The sequence below is a fragment of the Bos javanicus genome, chromosome 3 (assembly GCF_032452875.1).
Source record: "Bos javanicus breed banteng chromosome 3, ARS-OSU_banteng_1.0, whole genome shotgun sequence".
Classification (NCBI taxonomy): Eukaryota; Metazoa; Chordata; class Mammalia; order Artiodactyla; family Bovidae; genus Bos; species Bos javanicus.
The window spans coordinates 23,728,500-23,749,685 of NC_083870.1; the positions used below are offsets into that span (position 1 = coordinate 23,728,500).

General features: G+C 40.5%; 1 protein-coding gene across 1 annotated transcript; it reads left to right on the forward strand.

Annotated features, from left to right (window-relative positions):
- The first annotated feature begins 5,450 nt into the window (after nucleotides 1-5,450).
- LOC133242830 (disintegrin and metalloproteinase domain-containing protein 30-like) lies at nucleotides 5,451-8,032 on the forward strand. The gene has a single exon (XM_061409050.1). It carries the CDS (start codon nucleotides 5,540-5,542, stop codon nucleotides 7,688-7,690), a length of 2,151 nt encoding a protein of 716 aa, XP_061265034.1. The 5' UTR covers nucleotides 5,451-5,539; the 3' UTR covers nucleotides 7,691-8,032.
- The last annotated feature ends 13,154 nt before the right edge of the window (nucleotides 8,033-21,186 follow it).

The window sequence follows — 21,186 nt, forward strand, 5'->3', positions numbered from 1 at the left end:
AAAAATTCAATACACTTTTATGACAAAAATGCCTCGCAGACTAGGAAGGGAAAAAGACTACCTCAACATAATAAAAGTCCTAAATAAAAAGCTGACAGCTAACATCATAATGGGAAAAACTTTTCCTTTAAGATCAAGAACAATTGAGCAAAAATGTTCGCACCTGTCATTACTATTCACCACAGTACACGACTTTCTAGCCAGAGCAATCAGACATAAAAAAGAAATAAAAGACATAAAATGGAAAAATGGAAAAGAAGAATTAAAATAAAATCTGTTTGCAGATGATACAGTCTTATATACAGAAAAACCAAAGAATTCTGCCAAAAAAAAAAAAGAAAACCTTTTAGAACTAAGAAATGAATTCATCAAACTTGTTGTTCAGTTACCAAGTTGTATCCAAATCTTTGTGACCCCATGAGTTCAATGACACATTAAAGCGATCATATTCCATGACCAGCAGCATGCCAGGTTTTGCTCAGATTCATGTCCATTGAGTTGGTGATACAGAATACAAAATCAACACTCAAAAATTGGGGACATTCCTATATGTTAACAATGAGCAAACAGAGATGGAAATTAAGAAAACAACCCCATTATACTAAAATACTATAATACTTCAGCCTTAAAAAGTATAAAACACTTAGCAGTGTTCTGAACCGAAGCAGTAAAAGAAGTAGAAAACTGCAAAACATTCCCCCCCAAAAAGCAAAACTTCAAGATGCTTCAAATTAATGGAAAGACATACCAAACTGGTGTAGCTGATTTGGTGTATACCAAGGTCATGCAATAGAAGACTTAATTTGTTCAGTTCAGTTCAGTCGCTCAGTCATGTCTGACTCTTTGCGACCCCATGAATCGCAGCACGCCAGGCCTCCCTGTCCATCACCAACTCCCGGAGTTCACCCAGACTCACGTCCATCGAGTCAGTGATGCCATCCAGCCGTCTTATCGTCTGTCGTCCCCTTCTCCTCCTGCCCCCAATCCCTCCCAGCATCAGAGTCTTTTCCAATGAGTCAACTCTTCGCATGAGGTGGCCAAAGTATTGGAGTTTCAGCTTTAGCATCATTCCCTCCAAAGAAATCCCAGGAGTGATCTCCTTCAGAATGGACTGGTTGGATCTCCTTGCAGTCCAAGGGACTCTCAAGAGTCTTCTCCAACACCACAGTTCAAAAGCATCAATTATTCAGCGCTCAGCCTTCTTCACAGTCCAACTTTCACATCCATACATGACCACAGGAAAAACCATAGCCTTGACTAGACGGACCTTTGTTGGCAAAGTAATGTCTCTGCTTCTGAATATGCTATCTAGGTTGGTCATAACTTTCCTTCCAAGGAGTAAGCATCTTTTAATTTCATAGCTGAAGTCACCATCTGTAGTGATATTGTTAAGATATAATAATTGATAGTCATTATGATGGTTTAACTGGAATCAAGATTCCTGGGAGAAATACCAATAACCTCAGATATGCAGATGACACCACTCTAATGGCAGAAAGTGAAGAGGAACTAAAGAGCCTCTTGATAAAGGTGAAAGAGGAGAGTGAAAAAGCTGGCTTAAAACTCAACATTCAAAAAACTAAGACCATGGATCTGGACCCATCAATTCATGGCAAACAAATGAGCAAACAATGGAAACAGTGACAGACTTTATTTTACTGGGCTCCAAGCCACTGTGGACAGTGACTGCAGCCATGAAATTAAAAGAAGCTTGCTCCTTGGAAGAAAAGGTATGACGAACCTAGACAGCACATTAAAAAGCAAAGACACCACTTTGCCCACAAACGTGTGTATAATCAAGGTTATGTTTTTTCCAGTAGTCATGTATGGATAGAGCTGCACCTTAAAGAAGGCTGAGCATCGAAGAATTGGTGCTTTTGAACTGTGGTGCTGGAGAAGACTCTTGGACTGCAAGGAGATCAAACAAGTCAATTCTAAAGGAAATCAACCCTGAATATTCATTGGAAGGACTGATGCTGAAGCTGAAGCTCCAATACTTTAGCCACCTAATGTGAAGAGTCAACTCATTGGAAAAGACCTTGAGCTGGGAAAAATCGAGGGCAGGAGGAGAAGGAGGCAACAGACTGAGATGGTTGGATGGCTCCATCTGACTCAATGGACATGAGTTTGAGCAAACTCCAGAAGATTGTGAAGGACAGGGAAGCCTGGCGTGCTGCAGTCCATGGGGTTGCAAAGAGTCAGACATGACTGAGTGACTGAACTAAACTGACAATGTATCTAGCAATTCAACTTCTGGGTGTATGTCCTAAAGAACTCAAAGCAGGATCTCCAGGAGATATTTGGACACCCATTTTCAAGGCATCATTATTCACCCAAATATCTACCAACAGATGAATGACTAAGAAGTATGGTACATACATACATAGATGAGCATGCATGCTTAAAGAGAAGAAAATTCTGTCACATGCTACAACATGAAGAAACTTCAAGGATATTATGCTAAGTGCAATAAGCCAGTCACAAAAGAAAAAATACAGTGTGATTGTACTCATATTCAATACTTTAAGTAATCACAATCATAGCAACAGAAAGATACTTCCTAAGAATAGGCAATAGGGATGATATTAGTGATTTTTTTCCCCTGCCCGCCAATATTAGTGATTTTTAGGTATAGAGTTTCAGTGTTACAAGATGGAAAAGATCTAGAGATCTGGTAAACAAAAATGTGAATATAGGTTAACACTATGGAAATGTACATTTTAAAACGATTAAGATGGTAAATTCAATGTTACTTTTTTTAACCTTGATGTTTAAATTGTGTTATTGAACAAACTGCTTTACAGACAGTTGGTAAACCAATACAGAACTTTTTAAGTTCTGTTTGATTTTAGAGACCTCCATCTAACATTTCTAAGAATCCATTAGAACTGGCAAAGAAGGTATGTGCTTGTATATATTTACACATAAATTTATCTTAATCACTAGAATATTTATCAACAAGAAAAATGTAAAAATGTGAAACAATGGTTGTATCATGAATAAATAAAGGAAATGTTTAAATAAAGAATTATGTGAATAGTACAGAATATTTTATATTTGTTATGGGCAATGATCTACATCTCTTATCAATGGCTTAGAAAATTATTTACAATATATTGTATATGAAAATAGCAATGTCAAAAGTATATGAATGGTATGTAGTATTTTAAAATATGATTTACTTTCTATATTAAATGGAATTTTCTAAGATGGAAAAATAATCATACCTAAGATTTCTGTCTCAGTGTGGGAAGAGTTTATTGGAGACATATGCAAGTTGAGAGTAAAGGAATGGCTTGCATTTTCTACTCTGTGTAACTCAGGGCTATTTCCACTTTTTAAAATATATATGCATAATTTTGTAAATAAGGAAAAATACATCAAAACAGGCTATTTCCATAACGCTTTGTGTTAACAAACAGATGTTGCAGAGTTTAGCCCAAAGATAATATTATAACAATAGGAGTTTTAGAGTTAGTGTTTTAACCAAGAAATACTTCATTGGCCTAAATGAAAATGGTATAGGTATGAAAATGTTAATAAAACAGAATGAATGTAGAAGTTAGATCCCAACTGCCCTCTACAATTTACGCTGCTGGAGACCTGACAACATCAACCAGACTTCCAGTCTGAGGAAACTGTAATTCCTGGTTTTCAAGCTGAACTATGAACTCAGCACACTTGCTGAAACTCTCATTTATCCCTAGTCAGCTCTCTGACTTCTCCCCCTTCTTCACATCTTTACTTCCACTGCCTCTCAGCTCAGCAACTGACTTGACTGGGAACCTGTACCTTTAGACTGGTGCTTAACCCTTCAGTTCAGTTCAGTTGCTCAGTCGTGTCTGACTCTTTCTGACCCCATGGACTGCAGTATGGCAGGCCTCCCTGTCCATCACCAACTCCCAGAGCTTACTCAAACTCATGTCCATCGAGTCAGTGATGCCATCCAACCATCTCACCCTCTGTCATCCCTTTCTCCTCCTGCCTTCAGTCTTTCCCAGTATCAGGGTCTTTTCCAACGAATCAGTACCTTAACCACTACTGTCTACTAATTACACTCAGGGCTTCTCCTGCCTGCCAACCAGGTCATCTCCACAGTACACAGGCCTCCTCCTTTGCTGCTCCCTGAGGGGGACCATTTGAAGGGATTCCCCATCCTCGGCTGGAAGCTGAGCACGGCTGTGTTCTGGTGCTTCTCACAATACAGGAGAATGGCACCTTAAAAATCTCCATTTCCTGAGAAGAGCTTGTCATATTCTCCATAGGTGAAGTCTACTTGTTTTGGTGTTTCTGCTTCACTGAATGTCTGGACCACAATACAGAAGCCAGAAATGTGAATATTCTTTTTAATTCTTGCTTCTTTCATGTTGGGAGAAGCCATTCAATCATATATGTCCACAGGGTCCACTTCTGTCCATCCCCAGAGAGACAGCAGAAGTAACTGATAAAGACTACAGGTTGTGAGGGAGGGGTGACTGCCTACGTGTGTGTGGCATTTGTGCCACCTAACACCACCACATGAACAAAAGTAGAGTTTCATTTCTCTCAAGTGTGGAGTATCCATGACAATAACTTCTGCAAACTAGACTTCTTTGTGATGAGTTAAGGAGCTGATTCAGGCAAAGAGCTGAGAACAGTGGCTGATACACGGTAAACCTTCCATAAATAACTATGTATTTTATGGGCCCGCAGTGCATTTCTGGTCCACAAATAACATTGCTTGCCTGGATTGTTACCCAGATGCAAGCCTGTCCTACTTTTTAACGTTTTCCTGTAATCCAACTGGAATTGATTTTAGTCTCCTTGGATTCTCCTAGTATTTGACTGTTCCTAGACTGTCCATCCAAATAGCACACCCACACCAAAAATCATGCTGATCTCTAGCACCCTAAGGACACACAGCAGAAAGAACCAACCGGCAAAATGAACTTAGAAACGTCCGCTTGCCCGAAGCCAGGTAGGGGGTGGGGACATGAGTCAGCTCTGATTTTCTCATTCTCTGGCTGACTCCAGGAATCCTCTTTGCTGTAAGAGACTCCCCGTGAACACTGAAAATGGTGTAACAGTGAGGTGGGCACAGCACCTGTGAAACAGCCGAATCAGCCCATGGAAAAATCAGGTGTGTCCTGAGGCCAATAGAAACAAAGAAATAGCCCAAGATACACTGAGCCTTTGTCAAGTTCTCTGTTCTTCTTACTCTTTAGTCCTTTTCCCTTTCTCAAGCTGCTCTCTGCTTTCTCCCACCAGCCTGCAAGCAGCCTCGCTTTTCATTTTTTTCTCGCGCACCTTCCTTGGATTCTTCCACGTGCGCCCAACGGCACCGCCCAGAGAACGAACTAGATGCGTTGGGCGGGGCGTGCAGCTGCAGGGGAAATCAGTAGCCTCAGCCTGACCCAGCCTGGCCCAGGGCTGCGCTCCCAAGCACCAGCGAGCTCCGCAGGGCACGCACTGCTCCCCGCGCCTGTAGCAGAGGTCCCTGGAAGGCTGACTCTCAAGGCCACAGTGGCAGGGACTGAGTCAGTGGGGAACAGGCTGTGCCATGAGGTCAGTGAGGACCTGCCTCTCCCCAGGCCGGTCGCTAGTCCTGGCGGTGCTCCTGGTTGACTCTCTTGGCAAGGATTTACATTTTCACCCTGAGTGGGGCTTTGACTCCTATGAAATCACCATTCCCAAGAAGCTGAGCTTCCGTGGAGGGGAGCAGAGAGCGGCCAGGCACGTGTCCTACCTCCTGAAGGTAAAAGGCAGGAACCGTGTTGTTCATCTGTGGCCCAAGAGGTTTCTGTTGCCTCGGAATTTGCAGGTTTTCTCCTTCACAGAACAGGGGAGACTCTTGGAAGAGCACCCTTATATACCCAGCGACTGCAACTATATGGGCTTGGTTGAAGGAAATCCGGATTCTCAAGCTACGATAAGTACATGCATGGGAGGTCTCCGGGGCATCCTGAAAATTGATGCCAATCATTACCAAATCGAGCCCCGCAAGGCTTCTTCCCAGTTTGAGCACGTGGTATATCTCATGAAGAAAGAGGAGGAATTTCCTAATCAGATCTGTGGCATAACTGATGATAAAACAATAGAGCAGATGGCCCAGCATGAGAACATGGCTAGGACACCGGACTTCACTGACTTATATCCACATCAAATGTACATGGAAATAGCACTGGTCTTTGATAACAGTAGGTATTTATTTTCAAACTCCAACCTTACTCAAGTCATAAATGATGCCATTCTTCTGACTTCTATTATGGACTCTTACTTCCAAGATATCCGTCTAAGAATACATCTGTTTAGTGTTGAAGTATGGACAGATAAGGACAGAATTAGAGTTAATTTTACAAAGATAGAGCAAGTTTTAAGCCAGTTTTTGGTATACCGAACAAGTGTACTAAATACTCGGGTTCCAGTAGATTGGGTACACCTATATCTTAAAAGAACTTTTTCAGATTTACTTGCACAGTCCGGGGGACATGCATGTAGTCGGTTTTATGCTGGATCTGTAAGTGTTTTTCCAGATGTAAATATCCTTGCACCCGCCACTTGGTCCACTCACGTACTGGGACACAGTGTGGGAATGCTACATGATGAAGCATACTGCCAGTGTAAGGGAAGGTACAGCTGCATCATGGGTACTGGGCGATATGGGTTTAGTAATTGTAGTTATGCCGATTATTTTGCACACATATATAGAGCTTCAAGTGCAAGGTGTCTAACTAATCTCCCAGGCCTAGGCTACGTGGTTAAGAGATGTGGAAACAAAATTGTGGAAGAGAATGAGGAATGTGATTGTGGTTCGACAGAGGAGTGTGAAGAAGACGGGTGTTGTCAACCAGATTGTAAATTCAAAGAAGGAGCCAACTGTAGCACTGGACTTTGCTGTCATAAATGTCAGTTTCGTCCATCTGGATACATGTGTCGGGTGGAAGAAAATGAATGTGACCTTGCAGAGTACTGCAATGGGACCTCAGCTTTCTGTCCAAGTGATACTTATAAGCAGGATGGAACCCCTTGCAAGTATGAAGCCCATTGTTTCAAACAGAGTTGTCAATCCAGGTATATGCAGTGCCAAAAAATTTTTGGACTTGATGCCAAGGATGCTCCTCATCAGTGCTATGATGCAGCTAATGTAATAGGTGACCAATATGGGAACTGTGGGATTTCAGGACTTCGTGAATTTAGAAAGTGTACCAAGCAAAATTCAATATGTGGCAGGCTACAGTGCATAAATGTCGAAACCCTCCCTGATATGCCAGATCACACCATCCTAATATCCACTCATCTGCATAAAGAAAATCTCATGTGCTGGGGCATTGGCTATCATCTAGCCATGGTACCTATGGGGTTACCTGACCTGGGTGTGATAAATGATGGTACCTCCTGTGGTAAGGAGCGGGTATGTTTTAATAGATACTGTGTGAATAGCTCAGTCCTGAAATTTGACTGTTTCCCTGAGAAGTGCAACCGCCGAGGAGTTTGCAACAATAACAAAAACTGCCACTGCATGTATGGCTGGGCCCCTCCGCTCTGTGAGGAGGTAGGATATGGAGGAAGCATCGACAGTGGGCCTCCAGGGCCCCTAAGGAAGGAGGTGTCTGCCTCCCTTCAGGTTGTGATTCTTATATTTATGCGCCTTTTTTTCTTAATTATCTCAGTGATTGTTGTGTTTTACAGGAAAATCATAGAAAGCTTATGAATCTAAAAAGAAACATCACTAATTAATGCTGGAGCAGAAGAATTCAAGACAAAAACATGTCAAGAAACCAAAAAAGTAATCAGGCAATCCACAGTCACTATTTATTACACAGGGTCATAAATTGAACAAGCTTCTCCTTTATCCATATAGTTCTTCCTTCTTCCTACTATTCCTTAACCTAATTCTCTTTGAGGTTTTGATCAGCAAATAAAAGGTATTCTTAGTTTGGAAACAAATCAGTGCATTTTACTTTCTTAGCTTTCTTGATTTTGTTCAAGTTTTGAATATCCTGAAAAGAACACCCTAGTGGCTTTCTGAATACTAGTATTATGAGTTTTATAGAATTACAGTGGATTTCAAGGCAGAGTCCTGTGTCTGTTTTCAGCAAAGTCATCGTCTCCCTTTCCCTCTGACTCCCTCAGGATCGTCAGTGACATCATCTGTGTCTGTGCTCTATGCTGATCTATAATGGTGGCTACCACATTTTATTAATATATAGAAAGCCATAGTTTAAAAGGCTCAGACGGTAAGGAATCTGCCTGCAATGTGGAGACCCAGTTTCAATCCCTGGGTCGGGAAGATCCCCTGGAGAAGGGAATGGCTATCTACTCCAGTATTCTTGCCTGGAGAATTCCATGCTCAGAGGAGCCTGGCAGGCTACAGTCCACGGGGTCGCAAAGAGAAACAGCTGAGCAAGTAACACGCACATAGTTTACAAGGGAAGTGCCTCAGTTAAGGACCTTGCCCTGTTAGAGTCACTGTGTGGTTCACTGTAGCTCCGTTTACATGTAGTCTCTGACTTAATGTCGGATTGACCTCAGTTGGGTGGGGGGCTTCCCAGGTTGCACTTGTGGTAAAGAATCTGGCTGCAATACAGGAGATGTGGGTTTGATCCCTGGGTTGGGAAGATTACCGCAAGAAGGAAATGGCAACCTGCTCCAGTGTTCTATCTGGAAAATTCCATGGACAGAGGAGCCTGGCAGGCTACAGTCCATGGGATTGCAGAGAGACACGACTGAGCGACTAAGCAGCAGCACTCTAATCTACCGTAACTCCTGAAGTGCACCACAGTCTACGAAGGATGACAAGACCTGGCAGGGTCCTGGTGGGAGAATCCTGTGTTTTGGGTTTCTGCTTGCAGGGAAAAGTCTTTTGTGAATATGTGCTGGGGGACATCTGGCCTTAGGTTTGCCACACCCCTAAAGAGAGCAGCAGGCAGTGAGGAATACCATTCATCCCAAGTATACCCATGTCTGCTTCCAAGTACCCTTCTGCCTGGTGCTTTGGCTGGAAGAGAGGAGGACTGAGTGGCCCCTTCAGAGGAGTCAATGGCCATTTCTTGTTCATCATCCCAGCCCTGTGACAGCCCAAGTGTTTTGGTCTTGTTTGGGGCTAAACCCTCCTGCTGTTCCCTTAGCTTATGCGGGCTACTCTTTCCCCAGGCAGCACTGCAGATCAACTATACCCAACTTCAAACTCTTCTTTTCTTAGCCACGTGGTTCTTCTAACTAAAGAAGCTGTGGGAGGTTCATGATAAAGAGTGTCCCCTTTTACTGTTTGGGACTGATAAAGCTATGGCTATAGTACTGATAATGTTGGCTACCATTTACTGAATATTCACTCTGGCCAGGCAATACTCCACACATTTCACCAGTGTCAATGTGCATATTCCTGAAAGTAACTCTGTGAGGTAGGTGTTTTCATTTTCTCACTTTTCAAAGCACATTTGAGAACAAAGAGTTTAAATAAAATGCTCAAGATTGCATAACTAATAATGACATTATTCAATATAGCTTTACATGAATATTCAATTTAGTTCAGTCGCTCAGTCGTGTCTGACTGTTTGCGACCCCATTAATCGCAGCAGGACAGGCCTCCCTGTCCATCACCAACTCCCGGAGTTTACCCAAACTCATGTCCATCGAGTCAGTGATGCCATCTCATCCTCTGTCGTCCTCTTCTCCTCCTGCCCCCAATCCCTCCCAGCATCAGAATCTTTTCCAATGAGTCAACTCTTCCCATGAGGTGGCCAAAGTATTGGAGTTTCAGCTTTAGCATCAGTCCTTCCAATGAACACCCAGGACTGATCTCCTTTAGAATGGACTGGGTGGATCTCCTTGCAATCCAAGGGACTCTCAAGAGTCTTCTCCAACACCACAGTTTAAAAGCATCAATTCTTCAGTGCTCAGCTTTCTTCACAGCCCAACTGTCACATCCATACATGACCACTTGAAAAACCATAGCCTTGACTAGACAGACCTTTGTTGGCAAAGTTATGTCTCTGCTTTTGGATATGCTATCTAGGTTGGTCATAACTTTCCTTCCAAGGAGTAAGCGTCTTTTAATTTCATGGCTGCAGTCACCATCTGCAGTGATTTTGGAGCCCAAAAAAATAAAGTCTGACACTGTTTCCACTGTTTCCCCATCTATTTCCCACGAAGTGATGGGACCAGATGCCATGGTCTTAGTTTTCTTAATGTTGAGCTTTAAGCCAACTTTTTCACTCTCCACTTTCACTTTCATCAAGAGGCTTTTGAGTTCCTCTTCACTTTCTGCCATAAGGGTGGTGTCATCTGCATATCTGAGGTTATTGATATTTCTCCTGGCAATCTTGATTCCAGCTTGTGCTTCTTCCAGCCCAGCGTTTCTCATGATGTACTCTGCATAGAAGTTAAATAAACAGGGTGATAATATACAGCCTTGACGTACTCCTTTTCCTATTTGGAACCAATCTGTCGTTCCATGTCCAGTTCTAACTGTTGCTTCCTGACCTGCATATAGGTTTCTCAAGAGGCAGGTCAGATGGTCTGGTATTCCCATCTCTTTTAGAATTTTCCACAGTTTATTGTGATCCACACAGTCAAAGGCTTTGGCATAGTTAATAAAGCAGAAATAGATCTTTTTCTGGAACTCTCTTGCTTTTCCCATGATCCAGCGGATGTTGGCAATTTGATCTCTGGTTCCTCTGCCTTTTCTAAAACCAGGTCAAACATCTGGAAGTTCACAGTTCACGTATTGCTGAAGCCTGGCTTGGAGAATTTTGAGCATTACTTTACTAGCATGTGAGATGAGTGCAATTGTGAGGAAGTTTGAGCATTCTTTGGCATTGCCTTTCTTTGGGATTGGAATGAAAACTGACCTTTTCCAGTCCTGTGGCCACTGCTGAGTTTTCCAAATTTGCTGGCATATTGAGTGCATCACTTTCACAGCATCACCTTTCAGGATTTGAAATAGCTCAATTGGAATTCCATAATCTCTACTAGCTGAAGTTGAATTCAGGGAGGAGAGTTCATTTAAAAAGTTAAGGTTGTTTAAACATGATTTTAAATGTTTAATTGTGATAAAAATGTACAAATATATAAATTTAAAGTATAGTACATGGAAATTTAATATGCATAAATGTTTTTAAATTTTTAATTGTGATAGAAGGTACAAATATATTAATTTAAAATACTACATGAAAATTTAATATGCATAGATTGTAGAATTACTACTAAGATCAAGATAATTAACACATCCATCACCTCACCTGGAAAGAACCAATAGAATAGTCCCTCTCATAAACCCCCCCAGAAAATTAAAAATGAGGAAAATACATCTCAGTTCAATATATGAACATATTATGACTTTGTTAGTAAAATTCCTACAGGGACAGCACAAATAAGAAAAATATATATATCATCTTATCTATAAACATAGAGGGAAATGTATAAATAATTTCCAAGCTGAAACTAGCAATGAATGTTATATAAATCCATCTTGACCAGGATTTTTCTTCCTCAGGAATAAAAGAATGGTTAACATTAGTAAATCAATGAATAGATGGCATCACCTTTGGAAGATTGATACAATCCTAAGAATAGACTCAAAACAGTAAGAGGTAAAATTAAATCTTCATGATAAAAATTATTAAATCCCACATCAATTTAGAAACGGAGAGGAACTTCCAAAACTAATAAATGGTATCTACCACCATCTATAGCAAAATAATAATGATGACCTTATAAACAGGTATAAAGCAGATGCCAACTACATATGTTCTATTCAACTTGACCTGGAAGTCCTAGTTTTAGCCCAGAGAACAAAACAACAACAATGATAATCACCACTTACAGACCATCTGGTCATATACATATAAAGTCAAAGAGTTAGTATAGACTATTAGAACTTTCTGCCATTAACAAGGAGAAGATGAAGTTTAAAAATTGTGATCTTATGGTGTTTAGATAAATCCAAGGTCTCACAGAGTTGGACACGACTGAAATGACTTAGCAGCAGCAGCAGCAGCAAGTAAGCTCTGAAGGACATTACTTGTGGCTGTGGAGTACTGGAGTCTATCTACCCACGTCAAGTGAGAAAAACTGGGTTTTTGAGGGGTTTGAAGATCTCTGTTGACCTAGGAAAGAACACTGATGGAGGGAAAAAAGTGGGTTTCAATTGTTTCACTTGTGCCTCAGGAATAAGTATCCTGAAAGCATGCAGTCCTCATTCCAGCCTCAAATATTTTGGTAAGAGCAAATTGAGCTTTAACTTGAATTCTGTAATCTTGCCTGTCCTGACTGGCAAATATAACTCTTCAGAGAAGATTGTGTAGATTATCAATTTATTACCAGTTAGCTCTACTATCTGGAGAAGGCAATGGCAACCCACTCCAGTACTCTTGCCTGGAAGATCCCATGGACAGAGGAGCCTGGTAGGCTGCAGTTCATGGGGTTGCAAAGAGTTGGACACGACTGAGCGACTTCACTTTCATTGTTCACGTTCATGCATTGGAGAAAGAAATGGCAACTCACTCCAGTGTTCTTGCCTGGAGAATCCCAGGGACGGCAGAGCCTGGTGGGCTGCCGTCTGTGGGGTCACACAGAGTCGGACACAACTGAAGAGACTTAGCAGCAGCAGCAGCAGCAGCTCTACTATCACCCTTTCTGCCTATTCTGTGCAAATGGATCTGGGCCTTTAAATATCTTAGCTTTTTAGCTGGCACTATGCTATCCTTTTTCAGGAGGGGGTGCTGGAGAGAAAATTTAAGAGAGATTTGCTTTCTGTGCTCCAGTGACTCCCTACACAGGCTCCTCTGGCCAAGTCAGTAGTTTCCCAAGTGCCAGGCACCTGAAGTGCAGACTGCCTCTGAAGTGTCCAGAGTCTGCAGTGTAGGCAGCCAGAGGCATTCAGCAACTAATATTAATAGCAATTCCAGGATCCCACATTTCCCCAGGTGGTTCTGTAGTAGAGTGTGTTGGAATGCCCCAGGGATATACCTTCCCATGAACAACTTTCTCCAGTGCCCTGCAGTGCCTCAGTGAAACACCTTCCTGTGAACAGCTTTCCCCAGGACCTTAGAGGCTGGACTTCTGGCAAGACCCACCAGAGGGGTTCTCAGTGATTTCTCTGCTGTTCAGTTGGGCTGTACCCTCCAAGAAAATCTGGATCTCAGCCCTAAGAAGAGGTTAACTCTTCTGGCCATGGATGCTAAAATTCACCCCTACAGGTGGTGGCTATATCACAAATCATGTACTTTATCATCAATATCATTTACGCATTGTATCCACTACTGTTACTGAACTCAGGTCCAGCTTCTCGCTGCTCAAAAATCAATACCTGAAAGAGAGGCAAACAGTGGTAAAAAGGAACACTGCTTTTAATCAGAATGCTGGCAATCTTGGGAGAAGATGGATTCACATCCCAAGACCAACTCCAAAGAGTCTGCTCAGCCGTGAAAGCTTTTAAAGAGGAAAAGGGAAGTAATCTCATTTCATCATTGAGGTAGGGGTTCAGAGTCATCACCAGCCCCTTGTATGTGCAAGCTTGTTGACTTCTTGTGATCTTTCCCTAGATGAGAGCTTGTTCACACAGTTTGTTCACAAGTTTGCTGAAGGAGAAACTAGGGAAGAGATCTGGTCATGCTAATTACCTATTCTTTATTTCTACTTCTTTGATCTATGGAAAGAACCAACAGGTTAGGCAAAGCAATCTGTGATCAAAAGATTGGAAAGATACGCTAGGGCCAGAGATAAGCAGAGCATGGCTGCCTGGTATAAGGTTATAGTGACAAGATGAAAGGGCCTCTTTCAGAGAGCCCTTTCCTGCAAAGAGCTCTTTCTGACCAAAAGCTGCTTATACACTACTGCAAAATATTTAGATTTTCTTTATATTTTAATAGCTAATCTCTTGTTATTCCAATCTCCTGTTATAGTTAGTAATTATTTTTTTCCTCCTTTTTTCTTTCTTTTTAACTGCTGTATATTCGATGTAAAATATTATGCAAGTTTCAGGTGTACAACATAGAGATTCACAATTTTTAAAGGTTATAGTACATTTATGGGCTTCCCTGGTGGTTCAGACAGTAAAGAATCTGCCTACAATGCAGGAGACCCAGATTCAATCCCCAGGTCGGGAAGATCTCCTGGAGAAGAGAATGGCTACACACTCCAGTACTCTTGCCTGAAGATTTCTGTGGATAAAGGAGCCTCGTGGGCTACAGTCATTTGTAGTTATTAAAATGTTGGCTATATTTCCTGTTGTACAACATATTCTTGTAGTTTATTTATTATATACATAGTAGTTTTTACCTCTTAATCCCTGAACCCAGTCTCACCCCCCACCACACCACCAATTTTTCTTTCCCCTAGTAGTAACCTCTGGTTTGTTCTCTTTATCTGTCAGGCTATTTCTGCTTTGTTTTATTCACGACATATTTTTTTCAGATTCTACCTATAAGAGAACATCTTTTTCTGACTTATTTCACTTAGCATATTACCCTCCAAGTCTATTCAGGTTGTCGAAAATGACATTTTATTCTTTTTATGGCTGAGTAGTAGTCCATGGTATATTTTAATATGCATTTTTGTTTTTGTTGTCGTTCAGTCTTAAGTCATGTCCGACTCTTGGCAACCCCATGGACTGCAGCAAGTCAAGCTTCCCTGTCTTTCACTATCTCCCAGAGTTTGCTAGAACTCATGTCCATCGAGTTGGTGATGCTATCCAACCTTCTCATCCTCTGTCACCCTCTTCTCCTCCTACCCTCAGTCTTTCCCAGCATCAGGGTCTTTTCCTATGAGTTAGCTCTTTGCATCAGACAGCCAAAGTATTGGAGCTTCAGTTTCACCATCAGTCCTTCTGATGAGTATTCAGGGTTGATTTCCTTTAGGATTGACTGATTTGATCTCTTTGTAGTCCAAGGGACTCTCAAGAGTCTTCTCTAGCACCACAATTGAAAAGCATCAATTCTTCTGCACTCAGCCTTCTTTATGGTCCACCTCTCACATCCATACATGACTACTTGAAAAACCATAGCTTTAATTATACAGACATTTGTCAGCAAAGTGATATCTCTGCTTTTTAATATGCTGTCTAGGTTTGTCATAATTTTTCTGCCAAGCAGCAAGTGTCTTTTAATTTTATGGCTGCAGTCACCATTTGCAGTGATTTTGGAGCCCCCCAAAATAAAATTTGCTAGTTTTCACTTTCTCCCCATCTATTTGCCATGAAGTGATGGGACCAGATGCCATGACCTTAGTATTTTGAAAGTTGTTTCAAGCCATCTTTTTCACTCTCCTCTTTCACCCTCAGCAAGAGGCTCTTTAGTTACTCTTTGCTTTCTGCCAGTAGAGTGGTATCATCTGCATATCTGAGATTATTGATATTTCTCCCGTCAATCTTGATTCCAGCTTGTGATCCACCCAGCCCAGCATTTTGCATGATGTACTCTGCATAGAAGTTAGATAAGCAGGGTAACAATATACAGCTTTGATGTAATCCTTTCTCAATTTTTCACCAGTCTATTGTTCTATGTCTGCTTCTAACTTGTTTAGTGATCTACATACAGTTTTTTCAGTAAAGTGGTCTGGTATTTCCATCTCTTTAAGAATTTTCCAGTTTGTTGTGATCCACATAGTCAAAGGCTTTCCTGTAGTCACTGAAGCAGATGTTTTTCTGGAATTCCCTTGCTTTTTCTATGATCCAGTGGATACTGGCAATTTGATCTCTGGTTCCTCTACCCTTTCTAAATCCAGCTTGTACATCTGGAAGCTCTCAGTTCATGTACTGTTGAAGCCTAGGGTGAAGGATTTTGAGCATTACCTTGCTGGCATGTGAAATAAATGCAATTGTACAGTAGTTTGAATATTCATTGGCATTGCCTTTCTTTGAGATTGTGATGAGAACTGACCCCTTCCAGTCTTGTGGCCATTGATGAATTTTCCAAATTACTATGTACATCACATCTTCTTTATCCATTCATTTGTTGATGAACACTTGGGTTGCTTCCATATCTTGGCATTTGTAAATACTGCTGCTGTAAACATTGGGGTGGTTGTATCTTTTCACTTCAGTCTTTTCTTTCTTTTTTAAAAAAATAAATACCCAGGATAGAAATCTACAGTGTATGGTCGTTCTATGGTGGATCCAGCACATGTTTTCCATAGGGACTGCACCAATTTACATTTCCACCAACTGTTCAGGAGAGTTCCCATTCCTCCTATCCTTGCTAATACTTATTATTTGTGGTCTTTTTTTTTTATAACAGCAAATCTGACAGGTGTGGGATATCTCACATAGTCTTAATAAGAAATTTCTCTGATGATTAATGATAGTGTGTGACTTTTCATGTGCCTATCGGCCATCTACATGTCTTCTTTGGAAAAATTTGTCTGTTGAGATCTTCTGGACATTTTTTGATTGGGTTGTTGGTTTTTTGATGTTGAATTTTATGACTTGTTTATGTATTTTGGATATTAACTTCTGCTCAGTCTCTCATTTGCAAATGTTTTCTCCAATTCAGTAGGTTGTCTTCTTGCTGCTGGTTTCCTTTGCTAAGAAAAGCTTCTAAGTTTAATTAGGTTCCATTTGTTTATTTTTGTTTTTATTGTCTTTGCTTTAGGAGACAGTTACTAAAAATATTGCTGATTTATATCAAAGAGTGTTATGCCGGTGAGTTTTATGCTTTCTGGCCTTAGATTAAAAGAGGTTTTTAATCCTTTTTTAGTTTATTTTTGCATATGGTATTAGAGAATACCCTATTTTCACTTTTTTCACAGGTAACTGTCCAGTTTTTCCAATATCGCTTATTGATGAGATTGTCTTTTCTTTACTGTACATTCATATATTCATAATATGGTATGTTCTTTTTATTGATTCCTTGATCATTAGGTTATGTCCTTTGTCTCTTTAACAATCTTTATCTGAAAGTCTATTTTGTCTGATATAAATATTCTGGCTTTCTCTTGATTTCCAAGCATGTGGAATACCTTTTCCATCCCTTCACTTTCAGTCTGTGTGTGCATCTTTCTTTAGACCTGAAGTGAGTCTCCTGTAGGTGGTATATATACAGTTCTCAATTTTGTATCTATTCAGCCACTATATATATTTTGATTAGAACATTTAGTTCACTTTTATTTAATTATTAATATGTATGTTTTCTTGCAATCTTGCTGTGCCGTGCTTAGTCTCTCAGTTGTGTCCAACTCTTTATGAACTCATGGACTGTAGCCTGCCAGGTTCCTCTGCCTATGGGGATTCTCCAGGCAAGAATACTGGAGTGGGTTGCCATACCCTCCTCCAGGGGACCTTCTCAACCCAGGGATCAAACCCAGGTTTCCTGCATTGCATGTGGATTTTTCACCATCTGAGCCACCAGGGAAGGCCATTGAATACTGGAGTGGGTAGCCTATTCTTTCTCCAGGGGGTCTTTCTGATCCAGGAATCAAACTGGGGTCTCCTGAATTACAGGTGGATTCTTTACCAGCTGAGCTACCAGGGAAGGTAATTGTTTTTTAATTGTCTTATTGGTCTTTTCTGTTCATTTCTTCTCTTGTTGTCTTGTGATTCAATGACTCTGTTTAGTATTAGGTTTTTATTGTTGTTGTTTTGTGTATGTACCTGTTATAGATTTTCGGTTTGTCATTACCATGGTGTTAATATATAGCAATCTATATATACATATGATCATTTTAAACTGCTGATCTCTTAATTTAAAGATCAATCATAACAAAACATAGTCAAATGTCTTATCTTAGAAATAGATTTAAAAAATTGTGATTCAACTTTTTTGACTGTGAAATATAGTATGTACAGAAATGAGCATAAAGGGCCCTGGAATGGTTTAACAAATATGTACAGCAAAACTAGTGCTTAAAAATTATATTACCAGTACCACAGTCCCCTGGAAGCTACACAAACCATAACCTGCCCCTCTACCATCCATTCTTGATTATATCCCCTTGCCTTCATCCTAGAAATATCAACTCTCCTGACAATTCTCATCATCACTTCCTTTCATTATATTTATCCATTATGTATGTATCTCTAAAAAATAAAATTCAAGTTTACCTGATTTTGTCCTTTTTCTTTTGGTTTTGTTTGTAATATTCATCCATGATGTGGCATATAACTCTGATTCATTATCTCCATTGCCACGGTCACCTGGTGGAATGTAGAACTGTTTCCAGTTTGGAGTGTATTGCTATGCCCATGTATACTTGTGTATAATTGTACACATTTCTGTTGGGTACATACCTAGGAATGGAATTTCTGGATCATAGTGCTTATTTTAAACTATGTAAGCTAATGACAAACATGGTTCTAAAGTGGTTTTACTGATTTACTTTGCCACTCTAGGTAAGAGAGGTACTCTTCTACAGCCTCACCAAGACTTCATATTATTAATTTCTTAAATCTTTGCTAACCTGATAGATGTAGCCTCAGATAGAAGCTTTAATTGGCAATACTCTTTTCAATAATGTGGCCCTGAATTTTCTGTGATGTATCTATAGAAGTTACCTGCTCATTTTTTTTTTTAGATTATCCTTCTTTTTCTCACTGATTTGTCAGAAGTATTAATATTTATAGTGCCCTGTGTTGGTTATAGGATTACTTACTATTTGATTCAGTGATAGGACAAAAAGATAGCACACTTGGAAGACAGCGTTGTATTTCCTACAAAAAAAAAAAAATGAGAGAGGTACTAAGCAGTATTTTTAAAGTACATATTGCACAGATATTTTTACAATCATAGAGTGAGGAAATTGCCAGAGTCAAACTGCCAACATCCAGTGGATCATAGAAAAAGCAAGAGAATTCCAGAAAAACATCTACTGCTTAATTGATTACACTAAAGCCTTTGACTGTGTGGATCACAGCAAACTGGAAAATTCTTAAAGAGATGGGAATACCAGACTACCTTACCTGCCTTCTGAGAAATCTGCATGCAAATCAAGAAGCAATAGTTAGAACTGGACATGAAACAATGGTTCCAAATTGGGAAAGGAGTACTTCAAGGATATATATTGTCACCTTGCTTATTTAACTTATATGCAGAGTACATCATGGAAAATGCTGGGCTGGATGAAGCACAAGCTGGAATCAAGATTGATGAGAGAAATGTCAATAACCTCAGATATGCTTCCCTAGTGACTCATCTGGCAAAGAATCCACCTGCAATGCAGGAGACCCTGGTTCAATTCCTGGGTCAGGAAGATCCCCAGAGAAGGGATAGGCTACCCACTCCAGTATTCTTGGGCTTCCCTGGTGGCTTAGATGGTAAAGAATCTGCCTGCAGTGTGGGAGACCTGGGTTCAATCCTTGGGTTGGGAAGATCCCCTGGAGGTGGGCATGGCCACCCACTCCAGTATTCTTGCCTTGAGAATCCCCATGAACCAAGGAGCCTGGTGGGCTACAGTCCATGGGGTCACAAAGAGTCAGACATGACTGAGTGACTAAGCATAACACAATGCACAACATGCAGATGACACCACCCTATGGCAGAAAGCAAAGAGGAACTGAAGAGCCTCTTGATGAAAGTGAAAGAGGAGACTGAAAAAGCTGGCTTAAAACTCAGCATTCAAAAAACAAAGATCATGGCATCTGATACCATCACTTCATGGCAAATAGATGGGGAAACAATGGAAACAGTAGCAGACTTTATTTTCTTGGGCTCCCAAATCACTGCAGATGATGACTGCAGCCATGAAATTAAAAGATGCTTGCTCCTTGGAAGATAAACCTAGACAGCATATTAAAAAGCAGAGATATTACTTTGCCAACAAAGGTCCATCTAGTCAAAGCTATGATTTTTCCAATAGTCATATATGGATGTGAGAGTTGAACCATAAAGCAAGCTGAGCACCAAAGAATTGATGTTTTTGAACTGTGGTGTTGGAGAAGACTCTTAAGAGTCCCTTGGACAGCAAGGAGATCAAAGTGGTGTTGGAGAAGACTCTTAAGAGTCCCTTGGACAGCAAGGAGATCAAAGTAGTCAATCCTAAAAGAAATCAGTCCTGAATACTCATTGGAAGGACTGATATTGAAGCTGAAGCTCCAATACTTTGGCCACCTGATTCTAAGAACTGACTCATTAGAAAAGACCCTGATGCTAGGAAAGATCAAAAACATGGGAAAAGGGGATGACAGAGGTTGCGATGTCTGGATGGCATCATTAACTCAACTGACATGAGTTTGAGCAAGCTCTGGGAGTTGGCAGTGGACAGGGAGGCCTCGCGTGCTACAGTCCATGGGGTCACAAAGAGTAGGACATGACTGAGTGACTGAACAGAACTGAACTGAGGGCGAGGAAGGAAAGCAAATGACATGAAACTCAGAAGCTAGAAAAATTTTAAATGTTCTGTATAATAAAGGACACTCTGAAAAGTGAAGCAACAAATAACAGATTGGTCGAACTGACTTCCAATTTATAAGTAGCTCCATTAAATTAAAAAGCAGAGCAAAGTTTGTAATAGAAGAATGGGCATTGGATATGAACAGAAAAATGTAAGAATTATTGAGTAATGTATTGTGTATTGAAAGTGGCTAAGACAGTAAATCTTAAAAGTTCTGATCATAAGATGAAATATTATAATTATGGGTAGTAATGGATGTTAATTGTATTTACTGTGGTGATGGTTTTACAATATACACATATATTGAATTATTATGTTGTATGCCTGAAACTACTATAATGTTATACAGCAGTTTTTACTGAATGTTAGAGACACTTAAGTGGATTGGTTGAGATAGTATAATATGTTCAACCTCACTAATAACCAGAGAATGCAACTGAGCTATCATCTTTTTCTAAAGTGAGTCTACAAATGAACTGGATAATAAACACTACTGGAAAGGTTGTAGAAATACGGCCTTCTTGAGTTGTGCTAGTATGGCAGCTAGTAACCACATGTGGCTATTTAAATTTAAATTCTCTCAAATTTCAAATTGAGTTGAAATTCAGCTGTTCAGCCACAACAGCCATATTTCAAGTGGTCAATAAACACAGGTGGTTAGTGGCTACAATACTGAACAGTCGTAACACTTCTATCATTGCAAAAAGATCCCTCCAAGAGACCGAAGTCATAAATGAGATGTCAGACTAGGAAGCCCTGACACTGCTTCTTCCACTACAAACCAACAAAATACCTCTGTGAGGACTCCAGAGCACAGTCAAAAACATCTGCTCCCCAGATGAGCATGCAGTGAACTGCACAGAAGATGAAAACGGGATTTGTTTC

What these genes read in the sequence shown, in the direction of transcription:
- LOC133242830 (XM_061409050.1), top strand. Translation starts at nt 5,540, where the DNA reads ATGAGGTCAGTGAGGACCTGCCTCTCCCCAGGCCGGTCGCTAGTCCTG.